The sequence below is a fragment of the Rutidosis leptorrhynchoides genome, unplaced genomic scaffold, assembly GCF_046630445.1.
Source record: "Rutidosis leptorrhynchoides isolate AG116_Rl617_1_P2 unplaced genomic scaffold, CSIRO_AGI_Rlap_v1 contig113, whole genome shotgun sequence".
Classification (NCBI taxonomy): Eukaryota; Viridiplantae; Streptophyta; class Magnoliopsida; order Asterales; family Asteraceae; genus Rutidosis; species Rutidosis leptorrhynchoides.
The window spans coordinates 72,034-95,614 of record NW_027266368.1 but is presented as its reverse complement, the minus strand read 5'-3'; the positions used below and the strand labels follow the sequence as shown (position 1 = coordinate 95,614).

Genomic DNA, 23,581 nt, shown 5'->3' with positions numbered 1-23,581 from the left:
TCGTCGTAGTTGTAATCACCGAGAGGCGCGTTACCCTGAAGTCCGTACGGGTCGTACAACATGTTTAACGGCAGTCTATCCGCCGGTGTATGCGTGAACGTGCACTTCCTCCCTGTCGTGGTCTCTGCCGTTGCAATTACTACACCCTCGAGGTGTTCGACCTGTCATGTTCAAGTAGTCTCTCGCGCCACGCCGTCGTCTGTTTACTCTTCTGCGGCCAGGACCGACATGATGAACCATGCGAGTGTCGTCTGGTAGTAGCACAAATTCTTATTCGGGCCAAGTATTTGGAAGAGGACCGAACACACCACTAAATTGTTGTCTCCAACAAGCCCTCGTGTAGTAACTATGGACAAGGTCGAGACTACGGATTTTTAACACCTTCCCGACTGCCATTGCATGAGAACAAGGTATCCTGTACGTATTCCAACGTAAACATGAGCACGAAGCCAAATCGAAATGAACCGTACGTTCGTTGCCTGGAACTCCGAAACGACTTGGAGGAGATTTTACTTTGAATACACGACCGGGTGCGTTTGGATATAGCGAGACATCGTACCGTCTTGAACTCATTTTGTTTTCCTCGAACTTCGCCATTGGTTTTGGTGCGAGCGCATATCTGTATCTATTTATCTTCGACATTTTGTGCACAAATATCTCCATGACTTTGGCGTGTGTGGCCTGAACGAACGCCCTGATCGGCAAGAAGCGATCGCCTCTGAGAACGTTATTGTAACTCTCAACGTCGTTCGAGGTGGTTATTCCCCATCTGTGGAATCCGTCGTGGATCAACGTCCACTTATCTAGGGGAATACGTTGCAGATATGAGGCTGCAGGCGGACTTGATTCTATGAGATCTGCCCATGTCTGCGTGTACTTAGCCTCGTCCAATTCGGTACCGACTGTCCAAGATAAGACATATAATCCTGCCTTCTTCGGAACGTTTGACAGCATATTAGCACGAATGTGCTCCATACAATACCTGTTCGGAAGCAGTAATTAATTGAATGACTAATTTGAACTTGAAATTACGATGAAAGTGCTGTAAGCGGTCACCTGTGAACTCCCCAGTTGGGAAATTTGGTATCGAGTTTCGTAGTGGCCGACAGGATCCCCGAATTACAATCGGAGATGATGCAGGTGAACGTATCTCGTAGAACGTGAATTTTCAGGTACTTTAAGAACCAGTACCAACTGTGGCTCGACTCCTCGTCTATGATCGCATATGCGACTGGAACCACTCTGTCGTTGGCAGTCTTTACGACGGCTACAATCGTCTTACCCTTATACGACCCGCGAAGATGGGTTGCGTCGACAGTAACTACAGGGTGGCTGTGTTCGAAAGTGAGTCTAGTGGCACCAAAATGCCAAAATACGTACCTGGATAATAACGATAAATCAGTGTACGGATTAAAATTCTTAATCAAGAAAAACCCGTAAAGTAAACTTGTGTTGGTACCTGAAAATCTTCCTCCTGCTATCCACAATCCCGTCCTCCTTCTTGAACTTCCACTGTACTGTCGTCCCATCTCAGCAGTTCTGAAGAGCTCGCATGTAGCCGGGAAGTTGGAGGAAATTTGTCTCCCAGTTTCCATACACCTGGTTCATCGCCACTCGCTTACCGTTCCAAGCTTTTTTCCTCCCAATTGTAACGCCGAATGCTGCTTTACAGTCGTCAATTATGGTCGAGGTCGGGTAATTTGGCTTTTCTCGGATCTTTCCCATAATGACGTGTGCAACGTGACCTTGAGATATATTCCTGTCTTCACGAAGGTTCTCCGATCCATCACAGTTGTGCCCGTCACACCACACGGTAATTTGCCACGTGCGATATTCCCTCCTGAACGTAGCCCGGATCTTCCAGTTGCATATAATACCGTCATACGGCTCCTTGGTACGTTTGTTCGGGCGATTAACGCATTCTGCTGCCCAAGTTGCCCGGTCTGACTTCGTCGTGCGCATTTCTCTTCCCATCCTGATTGTCCAAATCGCCATCGCACCATGAAGCTCGTCCTTTCTGGAGAAATGCGTTCCCAGCTTTATACTATTAGGGTCCCCATTGTATATTTCTGGAGCAACAGGAATGCGGCGGTTTGTTATCTCATTAGGCCCATCCATGTTGCTGAACACATGATAGTCTCTTCTCGGTGGGACGATGTAATCCTCGTCCGATGAGGCGTTTCCTCGTCTTCCGCGAGATATACTACTACCCTCTCCCATCCGAGAGGATCCAGCTGGGCGAGAGGGAGCATCCCTAAAATTCGATACAGAATAACGAGCGGCCGCAGGTGGAGGAGGAGGTACGACAGGTCGAGAGGGTGCAACCCTAAAATCCGATACAGAATTACGAGCGGCTGCGGGCGGTGGAGGTGGTACAAAAGGCGGAGGTTCCTCTGGTGATTGTTGTCTGCGTCGTCTGCCGCCACCGAATACCCGACTCCCGAGCCTCTGCAGCAGTGATCTCCGCTGGGGGGAGCGGAACCCTGATTGGGTTCGACGTGCACGTCGCCCTGTCTAGCATCAGCAGAATCCTCCCTGTAATCGTGTGCGCAGTCGCGTGCTCTACTACTACTACCCTCTCCCGCGTTATTGAATATTGATATCCGGAAAGAATTATGAATTGGAATGTAGCTTATGAACAAGTGACGACTCCATGATTGGTGTTGATACAATAATGACAGCGTAGCATCATCATTGATTACGATACATTGGTTTTCACCGTTATCTACCGCGTATATATAAATAAGATTTAAATGTACCTGTTCTCTTCGAATCCCGGCGTAGTCGCACATTATTCGAGAAAACTCATCGTAATCCACAATATGATCGATGAAATACGTTGCGTCGGGAACGCTAGACACCACGACCTTACCTTGAACTAATTGTATAGAACTCTTCCAGTATAAATTCAAATAGGAGCACATATTTATTGAAAAAAAAATGAAATTCAATAAATAAATAATAAGCTGCCGGACTTATTAAAAAATTTTAGATTGAATGTGGTGCGGAATTAAGCTGCCGGACTTATTAAAAATTTTTAAATTGAATGTGGTGCGGAATTGAGAAATGGGTGTGGGGATTTGTAGCATGAAAATATGTCGAACCGTCATTCGGATTGCCGGGCGGGAATTAACTTTTTGCATCGGACCGGCAGCTTAATTGCCGGTTTTGCTTAGAACCGGCAGCCTCAATGCCGGTTTTGCTCAGAAACGGCAGCTTCAATGCCGGTTTGGCTTGCTAATTACGGTGATTAGTCGGACCGGCATCCTCAAATCCGGTCCGACTCTTTCATTTCCACCCAACTCGAATACTGTTCACAAAAGTATCGTGCCCATTCGATTGGCACTCACAAAGGGGTTAAATATCGATCCATGTATTGTATTGGATGATCAATTGTAAAACCTATTGTTGACATGCACTCATTTAATTTTTGAAGAAAGGTCATACGCGGGAAGAATTGGGTCTGAAATTTAGTGTAGATGTTGGAAAAAAGCAGTAAATACTAAATAGAATCCATAATTACATCATTATTGCATGTCATTACTAAAATATAAAGTGGAATCGTCTTCAATCATGATCGCACTTGATATAATTTTGCATTTTTTTTTTCATTCATTCATGCATTTCACAATTGATGTTTTGAGTTTTAATGAGATATATAATTAATTAAGTACATTAAAAATATTTTTATAGAAAAAAAAAAGAGCTCAAGCTTCTCAAATTAAGCAAAACAACATACATAACTTAAAAAATATTTTATTTTAAAAAAATATCTTCATTACATCTATTAATTACATATGTCATCAAAACTTAAAACATCAACTAATGTGAAATGAAATGGAGAAAGTATTATAAAGAAAAAAAAATTGTAAACAATATATTCCATGGCTAAACAAAACACGCTCTCTAAGTAGATTTAACTTTTATTTTGATGATACATATAAGAAGTTGAATGTTTGTTCATAATGCACAGTACATCGATATAGTACATGATCTTAGTAGTCTAAAGCAGGTTTACGAGCCAGAAAGAAATAGTTTGGCGTGAATATCTCTTTCCTGAAATAAAAATTGTACAATGAATAAGTACACATATACATAGATAGATGGAAATAAGAGTATGATCAGGTACTTTTTTTTGGATGAATTAGTATGATGATGTACTGATGTTAATAAGTAACAAGATTTAATGTGTAATTTATACGTATGATTTATACATGGTCTTGCAAAACAAACATGCATGACTAATCATATGTCAATGCACATGTTGTCTAAATGCTTGATTACCACAAGAATTAGTCTAAATCGGCCAATAGAAAAACGGAACATCGACAGGTCAACGCAATTCATTAAGCTAAAGTGGCCAAAGCATTGCTTTTGAACTATACCCATTCTGATTCAATAAAATTTCTGATGATAGAACCGAGTCTTAATGATTTGGTTTTGATTATCCAATAGACAATTTCAACTGAGAAAACTATCAGTCCCAGTTCACACTTAAAATAGACATCTCAAGTTTTTGGTTTTCTAATTTAAAAAAAAGAAGAAAAAAAAAAAAAAAAAGAAGAAAAAAATAAGTCTAATTTAAAAAGGTTCATAAAAATTTTATTTTTTTTCAAGATTGACGTCTTCTATGGTCCGAGTTGCCTAGTTGGACTGTTTCTCAAAGTGGGCCTAATTGGGTTGAAGCAATTTAAAAATAAATAATTAATTACCGTTAATTAGTGAGCTTTATTTAAATTTTTAAGCGTCACTTACTTTCCTCCAGCGACCAAACCTTCACTAGCTTGTTCTAGGAATTTTAGAACTCTTACACTTCCTAGTGGAGCAATTCCTACAGCTTCCAGAAACTTAACCTGAAAAAAAGACAGGCAAATAACATTTACTTAGTGATAATATAATTAAAAATTAAAGGGTTGAGTACATACTTTCATAATACATGTTATTTTAGTTTTTCTAGATACATTCAAGAATAGATATACAAATTCACTAATATCGATTAAATACATCTTGTTTTGAATGTATGAAAAAAAATTAAAAAAATATGTATTAACAGACGGAGAGAATATTATTTATATGTATTGAAAAGTTTACAATAGTTAGAGTAACGAAACGGACTAGGCGTGTTGCGCGGAAGTCAGTCAACGAGACCATGGAATTTGTGAGTCTACGGCAAAATCTTTCTCCTACACAACCTTCCACGTCGTCATCATAATGATAATTATACCAAAAAAATAATCGATAGTGTTCAATATAGGAAAGTTTTAAAATCCATTGTACCTCAAATCCTGCTTGCTTAAGAGCCTCCAGGCATTGTTTAGTGGTTCGAATATCCGGCAAGCCATTCCCGATCTCGATTTCGGCCTGTATGTACATTATCATGGTGTGAAGAAAAATATCACACCCGCAACAAAATACATAATATTTTATATTTTTATGTTAATTCATATGGACACGAATTTAATCTATAACCTTCATTAATTAGATCAAAGATAGATCCAAGATCATATGTCTGGTAATTTTTTTTTTTTTTTTTAAATGTGGAAATGCATAAGTACTCGGTTTCTAAAAAAAAAAAATGTATAAAAAATGTATTAATTGTTGAGTAGTTGAACAATCTTAAAATTAAATATTTTTAAAGTAAAAGTGGCGTTAAATGTCAAAATTAGGGTCCATTTATACTTATAAAGATAAAAAAGTAAATGCGAGCCAATCAAAATATGTACAAATGATTAATACGTTTATTTTTTGTAAAAAATTATGAGTTGAATATAAAAAAAGAAAAAGAAAAGAAGAGTAAATGTGAAAGCCTACATCTATAATAACATACAAGAATCGAATTTTCGAGTTCCCAAAATATGGCTAACACTGGCTCGAAAAAAAAAAATATATATATATATATATATGGCTAACACTTTAACCACAAACCCACTCAATCTTTTTATGCTTAAAAGTATATAATTAAGATACACGTCTATTAGGATAAATATAAAAATACTAAAAACCTTAAGAAAATTACCTTTATATCTTGGTGTTCTTTGCTCTCGGGATTGAAAGAATTGGTCATACACCATTCAAATGCACTAAAGCATTGCCCTGGCTTTAGCACCCTGTAGATTTCTTTGTAGCATCCGTACTGAGAAAAAAGAAGTAGATGTACGAGAAATTTCAGACATTTCGAATCAGTTCAGCTTTAAATCAAATTGGAAATTTAAGAAGTTGATTTCGGTTCAATCTCGAGTCATTTTATTTATTTATTTAAAAAGGCACATACAACATTTGGTGCGTGACAAGTAGCTTCACATGCATAAATAGCATCAAAACTGTTGTCAGGAAGTGTCATTTCATACAAAAATTAATTAAGTACACTATTATTTGGAGATAATAAAATATTTATACTGTTTGCATTCACCTATACTGATTTAATTTAGAATGTTTCAACACTTATAAGGTAATTAAGTATATTCGCAACATAATTTATGTGTGCACCTTGATGAAATCACATGTTTTGTCCAATCCGGCTATACGATTTAGCTCCTGACAACAGAATTTTCATTTTGATCATGAATATTCAATCGTGGAAAGGAACGAAATATAAATCAAAATTTAAACAAATAACCATAAAATCGAGACGTAAAGATTAAGAAGTTAAGCATTTTTTTGATGAACAAGAAGTTATGTATTATGTTGAATTTACCGACAGATATATATATTGGGTATGAATATTTATATTAATAAATAATTAAATTTCGATATGAATACATTATGTGTTACCTTTCCTCTGTTGATTTGATACTCATGGTTGTTTATTCCTGTCACTGATGTTAAACTAAAATAAATTTGAATCACGAACCATTAATCCGAAGCATCATAAAAAAGAAAAAAAAAAACGAAAAAGAAAACCATTAATCCGAATTTATATCGATAGATTAAAAGCTTTTTTTTTGTTGGTCAAACGAATTGAATTTTACATAAAATTAAGAAAACCGATCGAAATAAAACCAGTTTGATAATTGATCAATTCGGTTAGAAGTTGACTCGGTCCTGAATGGGATAGATCATAAAGAGGTAGATTCAAATTGCTGATGGGCCGAATTAAGGCTCTTTGTCGGACACATCCATACTTTTAGTGACAAATGAACCAAAACGGCACAATTAAATCCTTGATAAATGTACCTGAATTGAGCAATCTCTCTTAATGGGCCTCCAATTCCACATCCTACGTCCAAAACCTATTACAAACAAACCTCGATTAGTCGATTATATAACAACCGGAAAATTAATAATCACCTTATATTAATAATTTTCTTCAATCTAAACATGCGATTATTTTTAAAATCGTATATCAAAAGCTAATAATATTGATTAGTTGATTAATTATAATGATCTCGATATTCTTAATTTAAAGATGTACAATTTTTTTAAAAATGTCAACAAAAAGAAAAAAAGTCTTTTTGGTGGTAAACTGCTCACTACCATCATTGAAGTTTATTTTATTCTTTTTATTTTTTTGGAATACAAACCATAAAAGTCTTAAATATTTAAAATAATTAGAGTTGACGAACCTTTTGTCCAGGTTCGAGACTAAGTTGTAAAGTAATAAAATGCTCATATCTTTTGATACCATCTCGCATACTCTCTCCTTTCAAACTAAAATTCAGTACAAGAATGAGAATTAAATATAATCTATATATTATGAAACAGAAAATGTGAAAGTAGAAGAAGAAGAAGGCAAACATGTATAAATTAATTACTAATAATTAGAATCGATGAATGTATTAGTTGACCTGGGTGCAAAGTGGAAAGATTCAACCCACTTACATGTCACACACAACTTAATATAATGACATTTTGGACTCAATTTTTATGAAAAATATGAAGTTTATATTTAAAATTTCAAAAAATTCTATTTTTGTCGTTAACCGAAATTATCTAATTTCTGCCAGCAGTCTGGTCCCCTCTCACGACGGTACCGCCGTAGACCATCATCAAAAATTGATATTTCTTTTACATAGTTCGATTTTTTTCGATGATCTAAACGTGATGATGATGTTATTTTTTTCATATTTAATTATTTTAGTGTAGATCTAAACTAAAAATTTCGAATTCAAATTTTTTTTTAATCTAATCTCTACATTTATTTATATATGTTAAATTAGACATTCTAAAAATTATTTTTATGTGATATTCAATAAAAAAAGAAGAGATTAATGATTTTCATCCGTCGTAGACGGCGGATGTAGGAAGTCAGCTTTCAAGGACAGTATGGATGAGGTTTTTTTTTTTTGAGATAGAAGGATAGCAAGAGATAAACGGCCCAAAATTAGAACATCATAATTACGATAGAATTGTTTTTTTTTTTCTTTTTTTAAATTAATTTTGATAGAATTGTTAATTACAGTATGTATGTATTATCTATATTACCCTTGATCTACGGTACCACTGTAGACTCAGTAGACTGTACGTAATTTTTTCTTTTTTCTGAAAGTCGACTGTACGTAAAATGAATATCGATATCTATCTCATACATATAAGTATATGAATAATAATTATCGTTAAAGAATGATACTACTTACTGTAGCTATGATAAAAAAAAACAAAAATAGATACAGTACTGTTGCTATTAATTGAGAGCTAGCTTTAATTAAATCGGGAGTCTTTTTGTTTGGATTCCTAAAGTAATTTTGATATAAATATTCAGTGAGCAGCTCGCGTTTTCAGCACCAACCGCCTTAGAAGGACAAATGGCAATTCAATCAGGTAGTCTAGTTTCATTGTCAGAGCTAGCAACGATTGATAGTTGTGATAATTCAAAATGTACCCATGGATGCAATGGAGGTCTCGTGGAATCTGCCTTTCGATTATGGCTGGCAAAAAGGTTGTTCGGACAGATACGAGCCGAGTGGAGTCGAGCCAGATACGAGCCGAGTGGAGTCGAGCCACAAAATTTTTTGATCTTCAAAATCGAGGTCAGAGTCCGACTCGCTTTCGATCTCGAACCGATTTCGAACTGTTCGTTTAAAATTTTTTTAAAAAATACTTTGATAAAAAATTAATGAAAAAAATACTCACTTGTTAAAAAAAAATTTCGAAATACCAACTTATTAGCTAAATTTCATTTCAAATATAATAATATAATTATCCGTATAGAAGCTTGTCACAAGGTCATAGTACTTGTTAACTTGAAAATTGAAATTCAATAAATGGAAAACAAGACCTCATAATTTACACATTATCATAATAATAAACTATATATCTCATACGGCATAATTATTAATCAATATATAACTAAATAAAAATTTTCACTCATATGATATCATTTAAAAATAATTTATATTCAAATTAAATGATAAAAAAATTAGGACCTCTTGATTTAATGATTATCAAAATAGATTTTTATTTTAAAAGTTATAGAATCGACTCTTCAAAATCGTAATTCTATAAAAACTGTTTAAATTGAGAGAAGATTATCCCTCTTTATATTGTGCAATTCAAAACCGTTGAATAAAAAAATATATATAAAAAAAATTATAATCAAATTACTTTTATAATTATTAATTTATTTTTGATTTAAAAAAAGTAACAAAAACTTATCATAAGGGAGCCTAATATCATACCAAGTCAGTGTACTGAGCTGTTCTCTTTTCTCGCGGGTGCGCTACAGTCTTAGTGTTTGAAACGGAACTGTAAACGGAAATAGAGTAATCGAAAACATCGTTTCCGATTATGGATTAGAGTGCGGTAATTAAACAAAATCGGTAACAACGTTACCGATTATGCTATAATTAAGTATAATTAAACAAAATCGGCAACGTTGTTACCGATTATGCTTTGGCTTGCATGATAATTAACCAATAATTAACCAATGATTAAGCAAAAACGTTAACAGTGTTACCGATTTTGCTTAAGCAAAAACGGTAACACCGTTTCCGATTTTCATGTCCAAAAAAAATTAAATATATATACTTACTAATTAATCACTTGCATATATATACTAATTAATCACTATACACTTGCATATATATACTTACTAATTAATCACTTGCATTTTCGAAAACACTGTATTCGATTTTCCTTCATATATACTTACTAATTAATCACTTACATATATATACTAATTAATCAATCATTTGCATACACTTGCATATATATACTTACTAATTAATCACTTGCATATATATACTAATTAATCACTATACACTTGCATATATATACTTACTAATTAATCACTTACATATATATACTAATTAATCATTATACACTTGCATATATATACTTACTAATTAATCACTTACATATATATACTTACTAATTAATCACTTGCATATATATACTAATTAATCAATCACTTGCATATATATACTTACTAATTAATCACTTGCATATATATACTAATTAATCACTATACACTTGCATATATATACTTACTAATTAATCACTATACACTTGCATATATACTTACTAATTAATCACTTGCATATATATACTAATTAATCACTATACACTTGCATATATATACTTACTAATTAATCACTTGCATATATATATATTAATTAATTTTTTGCTTAATCCAAAATCGGAAATGGTGTTGACGATTTTGCTTAGTCCAAAAATCAACCAATCACAGCAATCCAAACCAAGCAAAATCGGAAATGGTGTTGACGATTTTGTGGAGAACCAAAATCGGGAACCATGTTACCGATTATGAGTGTAATTATTGTGTAATGATGTGCTTAATAATGTAATTCGTTTACACCGTTACCGATTATGGATTAATTAAGTGTAATCCGGATTACTAAGCAAAGTCGGAAACAATGTTTCCGATATTTCTAATACTCTCCACCTCACAATAACAACCACAAAATCTGTTCACATTTTGGATTCAAACCACGTTTATGTATTTACTTGCTTTTCTCGCTCACCGCCATAAATAGTATGGTACTTCTCATATCTGAAGTACACAATAGCCAATAAATGCCACATGCACAACTAATTATATATAGTTACGTTACAATTAAAATTTACTTCCCATCTCTTAATACATACTATTTAAATTTTTTTAAATACATTTTATAAAAAAATAATATATTCATTAATATTAAATAAATATATTTTAAAGTGAAAAAATAAAAGAATCATGGATATATGGTTGCACTATTCAAAATTAACAAAATAAGATTGACACCGACAATTTATATTTTTTTAAATGAATAATTTATGAAACTCGTTAATAATATCAACTGTTAGACGAAATTATTATGTGAATAAATATTCAATTATATATTATAAAATTAACGATAATGATATTGAAATACGTTGTCATAAATATAAACCAATAAATATATATTATGTTTGATTATGGATAATATATTATTATTATGGTCTGTTTGGAAGTCACTGTATAACTATACGACTGTATAATTATTAGATTGCAATTATATGTTTGTATAATTACGTTTGGTTAATATTATATAATTACGTTATAATTACAAATGTTATGTGTGTACAGTTGGTATTTATAATATTAGATTATAAACAATATAACAAGAAAAAAATATAAACCGTATAATTACACCAATTCCTATGGGAGAATGTCGAAATTGAAACTGTGTAATTACATCCTCCAAATTACACATAATTACATAATTTCAAATAATTATATGATTACCCAAACACAATTACACAGTTTTTCAATCCCCACTTGACTTTCCAAACACCCTTAAAATTATAATTAAACAAAAAGTCTTAACCTCATTTTAATGCATAAAACCGAAATTAAGAGGGTAAGACAACTTAACTTTTGTGTCGTTTGTCTTTCTAGAAAATTTACAAATAGATATTTATATTACACATCACCCACTTATCATCAGAACCAAATTCAAACCATTAAGGCGGAAATATTAACTCACGTTAACGAAAGTAATGTTTCTATCATATTCTTCCTTATTTCCCTTAATTAATAACCATACGACCGGACCTATTAATGCCTCCGATCACGATTTCATCACCTATGTTTTCCCAATCAACGTCCGGTGATGACATCCTGTAACACCCATACTTCATATTAGAGGTGAATAGTATAATACGATAGAAATTAAATAGAGTAGTATGATTTGGTAAAATAGATTATAGATATTCGAGTTGATAAAACTAATAGTCGCAAAACGTTAAAAGCTACACCATATAAATTTTATAATATTTTTCTAGAACAATTTAAATTTAATCATGGGAAGAATAGAGCCATAAGATAATAAACTTGCACTATCAACAAAAATATATCTATTATTTAGTCAACTAAAATTTACATGGTAATCGAAACAATAACTGTAGTATTCTTTTTCATCTTGTCAATAAGAACTAATTATACATCCCTAACATATTTTCAACTCTACATACCCATATTGTTAAATTACCATGTACATTTTCCAACTTGTCAGTCAACTTCTCTCGATAAATTTCACTTGCTTTGCCACAATTCAAACATAAAATAGGAAACACTGACAATCACAATGCAATTGTCAAAAAGCCTACCGAGAAGGTCGTTGAAGCCTCTCCTAAGTTTATTAAATGAGATCCAATAATTCAATAGACGAGAGGCTCGTTATAACAACAATCACAGTTCTAATGCAAGACACAAAATTCATAATACAACCAGTCCAAATATACAATATGAAGTTAAAATCTCTACCTAAATTAAGACTAGCTACTGTCTAAATCGAAAACTCAATCACCTTCAACAGAAAACTAATCCAAGCTAACAACAACTGTCTATTCCGGCCAATTAACTATTGCCACCGCGGAACTCAAATCCCGGCGAACTGTTTTCCAGCCAAATCGACGCAAACCAAGACGAGCAGAGCCGAGTGGACGCGCGACGGTCGTGGGAAAGGAGACGCTGCCCGCATCGCCATCCATCGAATCTTTAAAAAGTGTTAAGTCGTCCAAAACACCTCGATTCAAATTGAAACTTATATAGAAAGAGTCATTAGTAAGCCTATTATAACATATCTAAAAATTAGACGAAATGAAAGATTTTTAAATTTAGAATCGAGACTTAAAACCTTGACCTAGGCCAAACCGTTTCGAATTAGGGAAAACTAACCTTACCATTGTGTTCCTCATGTCGAAAACTAATGGTTAGAGACTAGAAATCATGATAATCGGCGACGAACGCCGCCGGTCACCGCCGACGCCGTATATCTTGTCGAGAGAAAATTTTGAGTGAGAGAGAAAACATAAATAAATTAAAAGAAAATTAAAAGGAAAAGATGTTTATATTGACTTTGACTAATTAATTACGCACATAATGATATTTACATAATCAAATGGACCGGTAATATGACCAATTCAATTTGATTAACATTTATATTTTCATCTTATATAAAAAATCATACAAAGATAATAACATGAACAATAATCAGAATATTCATGCTAGATGATCAGAATCTAATTAGGATAATATAATTAAAAAACAAAGATATAGGAGTTAAATATTATGTTGATAGTGATAACTATAATCGAATAAATTAGTAAAATGTTTTGTAATATTACGATAGTGAATAATAAATTTGAATGAAGAAATATAATTTTTAAGATCAGAAAATAATTAATTATATATCCTCTTAGTAGGTAACGGGACTACGAATGATATGGACGCTATAGCTAATATCGATTAGCAAATTTCAATCTCCAATATTGTGAGTAGATTTTTAATTATAGAAGACATATATATTTTTATTATGTATCTGCATGCATATTGTTTGTATATATAATATATATAATAGCTATTTAGAATTGGTTGTATTATATATACAAATATACATATATATACGAATTGGAAAAATATCTTGAAATAAATTGATATATATATATATATGTATATATTTTGGGAGAAAATATTATGAACTATATGATAAATAATCATAATATATATAATTTGGGGAGAAAATATCTGGAAATAATTCTAAAATAAATTTAGCGGATAAATGTTCGTAAAAAATTATAATAAATTACTATTACATGTAACCACATGTGGGAAACGTGGATAAATACATAAATCGATTCCTGAGTTCGACGGAACTCAGAATAGGAATCCGCGCTGGTTCTATGGAATGCCTAGAACGGTTGTCATGACACGACGCTGGGCTACGGAGGGTCTATGAGCCGTAGTTCAGTAGCTCGACCAGAGCCTGGTTGAGGAGTAGTAAATGTAGTTGTTCTGACTAAGGAGACTAGACTTTATCGATCACCGATAGAGGTTCGATAAGTAGGATAAAGTGGTTATCATAAAAATTGAAATAAATAATTGCTCTATAATTGGCTGAATTGATTGAAAGTTGATTTTTATTTCAAACACATAAAATTATTTGATATTAAAATCATCGACTCGCCTAGTCGACTGGGTTAGATATTGGTGATGCATTACATGATAATATTTTTAAATATTACCGTGGGTAGAATCTAGAATATATATAAGGGAGGAAAAAAAAATCCTCTTATAATTAACGGCCTATTCACGAGATTTTATATCTCATAAACGTTGAATTAAATTTTTACAGGTAACGAATAGTTGAGAAGTTTAGTGTGGACTAGTAGAATATGATCTTGTACGAAGACTGAGATAGATTACTCCACAACCTCGAGCAAAGCATAGTATTTATCTTTATTAAATAACCCATATGGGCGACACTTGTACCGAAGTGTGTCTTAGACTTAACCTAACTGCTATTATTATAAATTTATATGAAACCGAATTATGTTTTAATATATTATGGTGGATATAAAACTCGAATAAAGATTTATTTGTTAAATTGATAAGTATGAAAAACAAAACCCCTAACGCCCTCGAGTGATCTCCCTTCCTTAGAGGGAAATCACGAGGAGGTGTCACACATCCCCTATTTTTTCCCGATCATGGTTTCACGTTAAATCTCCCTAACAGTGAAATCGAAAATTTGAAAATTTTGGTGACGAGATCTATGAAAGAGGAAGCGAGATCTGGTGGTGTGGTGCAAAAGTTCTATCAAATTTTTGACAGAATAGTGTGATTTGGTGGTGTGGGGATGAAATTCGGTCGGGCTTTCGAGAGCAGCGGTGAAGGTCAAATGGTTTTTGGGAGTGGTGGCGAGATCTGGTGGTGTTGCGATGACGGTCGATTAGACTATGTAAATAGTTTCGTGATTTGGTGGTGTTGTGACGACAGTCAAATGGCTTTTAGCAAAGGCGGCGAGATCTAGTGGTGGTTGGGACAGACGTAGATCGGGTCGAAACTTGAAAGAACTTGATTTGTCAGGTCGATGAACAATAACGGCAAACGCAATTGTTTTCATAAAAGGACTGTTACTTTTGTTTTTAAAGTGGAGGTGATGATTAAAATTTCCGTTAAAGAATATTAAATGCTGAATAGATATATATATATATATTTACTTATAATTTTTTTAAAAAATAATTAATCCGTAAAAACATAAAAAATTCAACATGTAAATCTTATTCAAATTATAAATAAAAATATCACATGTCAAATTTTAATTCGATAATAAAATTTACAGCGAGAACAATTACTCCATACTATAAGATAAAGATATGCTTATTAAAAAAAGAAATTCATTTCGTTGTCATATTTGAGTTGCTGAGTATGATAAAAATATTCGACTTGTTCTTATATATGTGATATGTCAGTATTATATATCATCTCATTGGACAATAAAGTCTACAAGTAAGATCGAGCCAAACACTCGAGGACTTTTATACATAAAGTTCATTAATCAATAATTGAATAATTAAGTTCATTAATCACATTTTTTTATGTAACGTGCTCAGCAATAAGCGAATAATTAAGTTTTAGTAAAAAAAGGAAAGTTGTCGCGAGGATACGTAAATGAGATAATGTAAAATATGCAGATTGTGATCCAAGCAATAATTCATAAAATGTAGCCATCAGTATATATAATATTTTCTTTAGCCCACAAGGTATTATGTATTTATATATTTCTATTAATATTTTTATGTAAAAAAAAAATCTAGCTCTAATTGCAGCTCTTCCTAACTTATATTCAGATCTATCCATGGATACAAGGCAGTTGAAAGACTAATACCTGCATTTCCTTTATTAAGTAATCAAAACAGTATAGTTTCCAAAGATTAATCAGATGTACACCATATACACCATATATATGCTTATTATATGATAGTGATTTACAAGCAAAAAACACAAAAAGATTTCGGATTCCATTGTAGTATTGTACTAAATATATATATGGACGGTAGAGTTTTCCTAAATTAAGTTAATTTCGAGGCATGATCTCAAACCAGAGAATCAGTAAGTAACGTTTTAAAATTTTAATTTTTGTTTTTTTGATAATAATAAACTGTATATTTAACGTATATATATGAAACTTTATTTCTAATTATGGAGTGTTGGAAATAATATCATTTTCATTTCATGGACAAAGGTGTTCTTCGTCAAGGAATTAAAAGCTTACTCTTCAACAGCAGAGAGGACATGAGTTTTCTCCAGACCTCCACCGATGCCCGAGGCAAGATCCATTGCTCCACTTTTCGACATCCTTCAGACTGAATTATATTCTCCAGAACCAGTCAGAAAATGCAAGAAAATGAATGGAAACTATTGATCATATATATACTCTATACTAATACTATAGTTCTAATATATTAAAATAACTTACTAAAGAGATAAGAGGAAGTTTAATTATATAGTGTAATTGTCTCTGTGTATGCTTGCATGCAGCTGCTCGTGCGTGGTCTTTAGGATCGGTCTTGTGTATATAGAGAAAGTTTTTGTACGGAGTATTATAGTAATATATAAAGTAAAGAAATATTTAAAAAAAGTTACTGCTTTACCCTCGTTAATCTTTCAAAAGTTAGCCGTATCCGTCTGCCCCTAATCTAAAGGATCAGAGGAAGTTTATATAGTGTAATTGCTTTTTGAATGGAAAAAAAGAAAAAAAAGAGCAAAATGGATAATTAAAGTGGAGTGGAGGGAGTATTATAAAAAACAAAATAAAAATGTAAACAATACATTGCATGGCTAAACAAAACACACTCTTTTAAGTAGATTCAACTTCTATTTTGCTGATGCATAAAAGAAGTCTAATGGTTATTCATCGGTTCACAGTACATCAATATAGTGCATGCTCTTAGTCTGAAGCAGGTTTACGAGCCAGAAAGAAATACATTGGCGTGAATATCTCTTTCCTGAATAAAAATTGTACAATAAATAAGTACATATATATAGATGGAAACAAGAGTATGATCATGTACTGATGTTAATAAGTAACAAGATTTAATGTGTAATTTATACGAAAGATTTATACATGGTCTAGTTGCAAAACAAACATGCATGACTAATCATATCTCAACGTCCAAATGCTTGAATTAAATTGAATTGGGAGATGTCAGATCATGGCAATATTCCTAGCGCAAGTCCATCATAAAGAAACCAAATTCATTCAAAGATTTCAATATTGAAGCTTGATTACCACAAGAATTAGTCTAAATCGGCCAATAGAAAAATTAATTTTTAAGTGTCACTTACTTTCCTCCAGCTACCAAACCTTCAGCAGCTTGTTCTAGGAATTTTAGAACTCTTAGACTTCCTTGCGGAGCAATTCCTACAGCTTCCAGGAACTTAACCTGCAAAAAATTGGTTTCGATCGAGAACAGACAAAAAATTAGTGATAATATAACTACAAAATTAGGTTGAGTACATATTATTATTAATTTATATATATGAAAGCTTACCATAGTTCGAGTAACGAAACGGCCTAGGCCTGTTGTACGAAAGTTAGTCAACGAGAACTGACTAGTGTCCAAGAGGGAATACCATGGAATCGGTGAGTCCGCGGCGACATCTTTCTCCCACACAACCTTCCACGTCATCATCATAATAATTATAAGAAAAAAAATTGATGTAGTGTTCAATATCGGAAACTTTTAGAATCCATTGTACCTCAAATCCAGCTTGCTTAAGAGCCTCTAGGCATTGTTTGGTGGTTCGAATATCCGGCAAGCCATTCCCGATCTCGATTTCGGCCTGTACGTACATTATCACAACGTGAAGAAAAATATCATCCCTCCTTCATATCAAAATACATAATGATTGTATTATTAGGTTTATTCATAAGAATATAATATTTAGTCAACAATCTTCACTATATATATGTCTATATAAATAAATCTAAATTTAGAAAATATAGTGTATTTTAATATGGAGGAAGTAATAAATTATGGTATGCAATGAAGTTAAATAGTAAGAAATTTACCTTTATATTTTGGTGTTCTTTGTTATTGGGATCGAAAGAACTGGTCATACACCATTCATATGCACCAAAACATTGCCCTGGCTTTAGCACCCTGTAAATTTCTTTGTAGCATCCGTACTGAGAAGAAATAAAAAATACTGCATGTTACGAGTAATTTCAGGCATTTCGAATCAATTCAGCTTTAAATCAAATTGAAGTTTGAGAAGTTGATTTCGGTTCAATCTCGAGTCATTTTATTTATTTATTTAAAAAAGCACATACAGCATCTGGTGCGTGACAAGTAGCTTCGATTGCATAAACAGCATCAAAACTGTTGTCAGGTAGTGGCATCTTCATGAAATCGGCCTACAAAAATTAATTAAGTACACTATTATTTGGAGATAATAAAATATTTATACTGTTCGCATTCAACTATCCTGATTTAGAATGTTTCAACACTTAAAAGGCGATAAAGTATAATCACAACATAATTTATGTGTCAACCTTGACGAAATCACATGTTTTGTCCGCTCCAGCAATACGATTTAGCTCCTGACAAGAGAATTTTCAATTTGATCATGAATTCAGTTGTGGAAACATACGAAATACAAATGAAAATCTAAATAAAATAACCTTAAAAATCGATAAGTAAAGATTAAATAGTTGAGTATTATATTTATATGTAACAATACTATTAGGGAGCCCATATTACACGAGATATATATACACATATATAATTATCAGGAAAAAAAAAAAACATAAAAATTGGATATCTGTCAATCATGGGTTGCAAGAGCGGTTTTTTTTTTTTTTTTTTTTTTTTTTTTTTAAAAAAAAAAAATTAGGGCTTTGCACTTATATTGTGCCACGTGACGCAAAATTAGATAATGAATGTTATATATTCAGTATTATTATACAGGTATAAAGAGATAGATAGATTTACCAATAGATATTAAAATAATGGAAAATAGACTGTAAAAGCATGAATAAAATTGGTATAAATACACTAATGTGTTACCTTTCCTCTGCTGATTTGATACTCATTGTTGTTTAATCCTGTCACTGATGTTAAACTGCAATAAATTTGAATCACAAACCATTAATCTGAAGTATCACAAAAAAAACCATTGATCCGAATTTATATCAATCGATTAAAATCTATTTTTTCTGTTGGTCAAACAAACTGAAAAAAAAAAACCGAACTGAATTTTACGTAAAACTAAGAAAACCGATCGAAACGAATGAAACTAATTTGACAATTGATCAATTCGGTTAGAAGTTGATTAGATTCTAATGGGACAGATCCAAAAGAGAGAGAACTCAAATTGCCGATGGGCCGTATATAGCGTTTGTCGGACACATCCATACTTTTAGTGAGAAATGGACCCAAACTGTCCAATTGATTCATAAATGTACCTGAATTGAGCAATCTCTCTTAATGGGCCTCCAATTCCACATCCTACGTCCAAAACCTATAACAAATGAATCTTGGTGAGTCGATTATATAATAGCCGATAAATTAATAATCTCGTTAAATTAATAATTTTTTTAATCTCAAAATACGATTTTAAAAATAATTATATATAAAAAATTAATTAAAATCTCGATTAATTAAATGATCCCATAATTATTAATTTAAAGAGATTCGGCAATACTGAAAATGTCAAACAAGAAAAATGTCTTTTTGGTCGTAAAACTTCTTACTATCGTTATTGGAGTTTATCTTTTACATTTTTCCTTTTTTCGGAGTACAAACCATAAAAATCTTAGGTATTTTAGAATAGTTAGAGTCGACGAACCTTTTGTCCAGGTTTGAGACCAAGTTGTAAAGCAATAAAATACTCATATCTTTTGATACCTTCTCGCATACTCTCTCCTTTCAATCTAAAATTCAGAAAAAAAATGGATTTATATATAATCTATATATTATGAAACAGAAAATGTGAAAAGAGAAGAAGAAGACAAACATGTATAAAATTAATTAAGAATTAAAATTGATGAATGTATTAGTTGACCTGGGTGCAAAGTGGAAAGATTCACCCCACCCATACTCATGAAAGCTTGTCACAAGGTCATAGTACTTGTTAACCTGAAAATTGAAATCCAATAAATGAAAAACAAGACCTCATAATTTACACATCATCAGGATAATAAACTATATATCTCACAAGTGATAATTGTTAATCAATATATAACTAATTAATTTTTCACTCAACTTACATCTGATATCATTTAAAAATAAATTATAATCAAATTATTTTTAATGTTTATTAATTTAATATTTGATTTAAAAAAAAAGTAACAAAAACTTATCATGATGGTTTATTAAGGCACAATACTAAGGGAGTGTAAGATCATATACCAAGTCACTGTACTGAGCTGTTCTCTTTTCTTGCTCACCACCATAAATAGTATGGTACTTCTCATATCTGAATGATGCAAATAAATGCCATATGAACAACTAATTATCCTCAAAAAAAAAAAAAAAACTTATTATATTGTCCCGCTATTCAAAATTAACAATAAAAAATAAATCATATAATATATAATCTAATAGTGTATTTATTTTACTTAGGGATAGTACCATTCAGTAAGACTAACACTGACAACTTATAAATTTTTTAGAATGAATTATTTATGGAACTCGGATATATTAAAAAAGAAATTCATTTTGTTGTCATATCTGAGTCGAAGAGTATGATAAAAATATTCGACTTATTTAGACTATTACAGAGTCTGCAAAAAAAATTAATTCCGGATCGGGTTGTTGCATCCTTATATATATGCCGGTATATTATCTCATTGGACAATAAAGTCTAAGTAATAGTAGGTTATGAGCTGAACATAAAAATAAAGTAGGTTATGAGCTAAGAATACATTTAGCTTGTTTCTGTAATTAGTTCTGGTGTGTAATGACTTCGTATGTTTCATCTTTTTGGACAATAAAATTATATTTTGACAAAAAAAATAAAAAATCGAGCCAAACACTCAAGGACTTTTATTTTTATATATAAGCTCATTAATCATTAATCGTGTGCATGTCATGTTTTTATGTAACGTGCACATAATTCTCTTTTGTTTTAATAAGTGCGGGTTCCATTCTTCATATTATATCAATAAGTGAATAATTAAGTTTTATTAAAAAAGGAAAGTCGTCGCGAGGATATATAAATGAGATAATGTAAAATCTGTAGGTAGAGTGATCCAAGCAATAATGAATAAAATGTAGCCATGGTAACAGAGCAGCAAATTATAAAGGAATAACGGTCAAAAAATCGGAATCAAGAAGAATACGAAAGAACTGTTTTATCAACGCGAGAGCTGTATGGAGATGATTGTTTAGTAAAGGACGACTATGGCTGCGTCTCTTGCCTTTACGCCGATCAAGCCCACTGTCAAACGAATCATCCTTACAGTAATCTCACAGAAAACAAAGGGGGTGCAATCGTATTATTCCGAATCAATTCATTGATCATTATATCTTCCTAACTTAATAATCAATTAGCGGACATAAGGACCTTAACTATTAAATTATCATTCTACTGAGTATAAAAACATATATGCTGATTAAAACTTGAAATGGAAAATGGAAAAAAATGATTTAGAAAGACATATTTATTTAGGGAGATTTTTCAGATTTTTTTTTTCGTTCTTCCCTCCCCATGGAACATACACATATTTATATATTTTTTTATCAGGTTAGTATATATTTATATATTTTAATTTATATTTTTACTTATAAAAAAATTCTAGCTCTAATTGCAATTCTCCCAAATTTATATTCAGATCTATCCATGGATCCAAGGTAGTTGAAAGTCTAATACCTGTATTCATAATGACTAACTTTCATGGCGCGTTCGGTTCGTATTTGGAGCATGCTCCAAACATTCTCGATTCCTTTTATTAAAAATGGCAAAGTAAAAACACATTTTGCTCCAAACAGGAAACGAATCGTAGCTTAACTAATCAAAGCAGTGATGTACAATATTGAGACTATAAAGTATAGTTTCCAAAGATTAATCATCGTGTTCCTGATGGTTTAGACCAAAATTCGGGACAATATTAGGTTTATTTTTAAGTCTTACTACATGTAAACCATGTGCTTATCATGATAGCGATTTACCGGCTAAAAAAAACGAAAAAAATGAAAGATTTCCAATTCCATTGTACTATTTATTTATGTGGACGGAAGAGTTTTCCTAAATTAAGTTACTTTCGAGGCATGATCTCAAACCAGAGAATCGGTACTTAACGTTTTAAAATTTAAATTTTTCTTTTTTGATAATAATAAACTGTATATATCAAAGTCTATTTCTAATTATGTAGTGTTGGAAATATATTATTTTCAATTTCATGGACAAAGGTATTCGTCAAGGAATTAAAAGCTTACTCTTCAACAGCAGAGAGGATATGAGTTTTCTCGAGACCTCCACCGACGCCCGAGGCAAGATCCATTGCTCCACTTTTCGACATCCTTTCGAACTGAAGAAAACTTAATTAGATTCTGGAGGATGAACCAGTCAGAAAATGCAAGAAAATGAACAGAAACTATTGATCATATACTCTATACTAATACTATATATACATCTAATATATTAAAATAACTTACTAAAGAGAGAAGAGGAAGTTTAATTATATAGTGTAATTGCCTCTGTGAGTTATATAGGCAATAATAGGCTTGCTGCTGGTTGTGCGTAGTCTTTAGGAATATCGGTCTGTGTATATATATAGAGAAAGTTGACGATTTTTCTTCAACGTAAATTGTAAAAAGGTTTTGCACATAACGATAATATTGATGTATTTTATGATTGTTTATACATATGTATGTCAAAAAAAAAAAAAAAAACCATTAGAATAATGTTTCAGTACCTTAATCATCAAATCTCACACGTTTTCGTCAATGATCACTTCAAAGCATTTTTGGATTGACTTAGGAGTTAATATGAATATATATTTTTTTAATAGAAAATTTTGAGTACAACCACAATTACAATGAAATAGTTTCACTGTATCAAGACACTAATTTTAATGAAAGAAAACAGAACAACAAAAGATAAAAAAACAAGGAGAGACCGAGCTATTAGCTACAGTATTACAATGATTTAGGATCAGGTGCAGGAAAAATGCTTCATTAGAAGTTCGTCTCTGAGTTCATCGAAATCGGTAGTGACAATTTGAACGAATTGCCTTCCGCCAATAGATCACCGGGGTTACCATGAGAAACCAACAAAAAAACTAGGGAACGTACAACAGTCCGGCAACAAACCATCAGGGCCCAAAATTCTTCACCGGCAGCAACGCATCAATAAAACCAAAAAACTAGG

General features: G+C 32.1%; 1 protein-coding gene and 1 pseudogene across 1 annotated transcript; both read right to left on the bottom strand.

The window, feature by feature from the left end:
- Positions 1–1,530: 1,530 nt before the first annotated feature.
- LOC139881101 (cycloartenol-C-24-methyltransferase-like) lies at positions 1,531–16,561 on the bottom strand (annotated as a pseudogene).
- Positions 16,562–17,153: 592 nt separating this feature from the next.
- Positions 17,154–22,730, bottom strand: LOC139881094 (cycloartenol-C-24-methyltransferase-like). The gene is made up of 13 exons (XM_071865625.1): positions 22,648–22,730; positions 20,620–20,686; positions 20,273–20,346; positions 20,057–20,141; positions 19,674–19,729; positions 19,276–19,330; positions 18,762–18,809; positions 18,540–18,623; positions 18,279–18,395; positions 17,966–18,049; positions 17,758–17,883; positions 17,552–17,649; positions 17,154–17,211 (listed from the first exon to the last, which is right to left on the bottom strand). The coding sequence occupies exons 1-13, from the start codon at positions 22,728–22,730 to the stop codon at positions 17,154–17,156; spliced, it is 1,035 nt and encodes a 344-aa protein (XP_071721726.1).
- Between the last annotated feature and the right edge of the window lie 851 nt (positions 22,731–23,581).

Excerpts from the sequence above, each read along its gene's own strand:
- LOC139881094 (XM_071865625.1), bottom strand. The coding sequence starts at position 22,730 with ATGTCGAAAAGTGGAGCAATGGATCTTGCCTCGGGCGTCGGTGGAGGT. Across the intron at positions 19,730-20,056 it reads GTCTCAAACCTGGACAAAAG|GTTTTGGACGTAGGATGTGG; the intron begins GTTCGTCGACTC and ends CATTTGTTATAG. Across the intron at positions 18,810-19,275 it reads ATCAAATCAGCAGAGGAAAG|GAGCTAAATCGTATTGCTGG; the intron begins GTAACACATTAG and ends TTCTCTTGTCAG.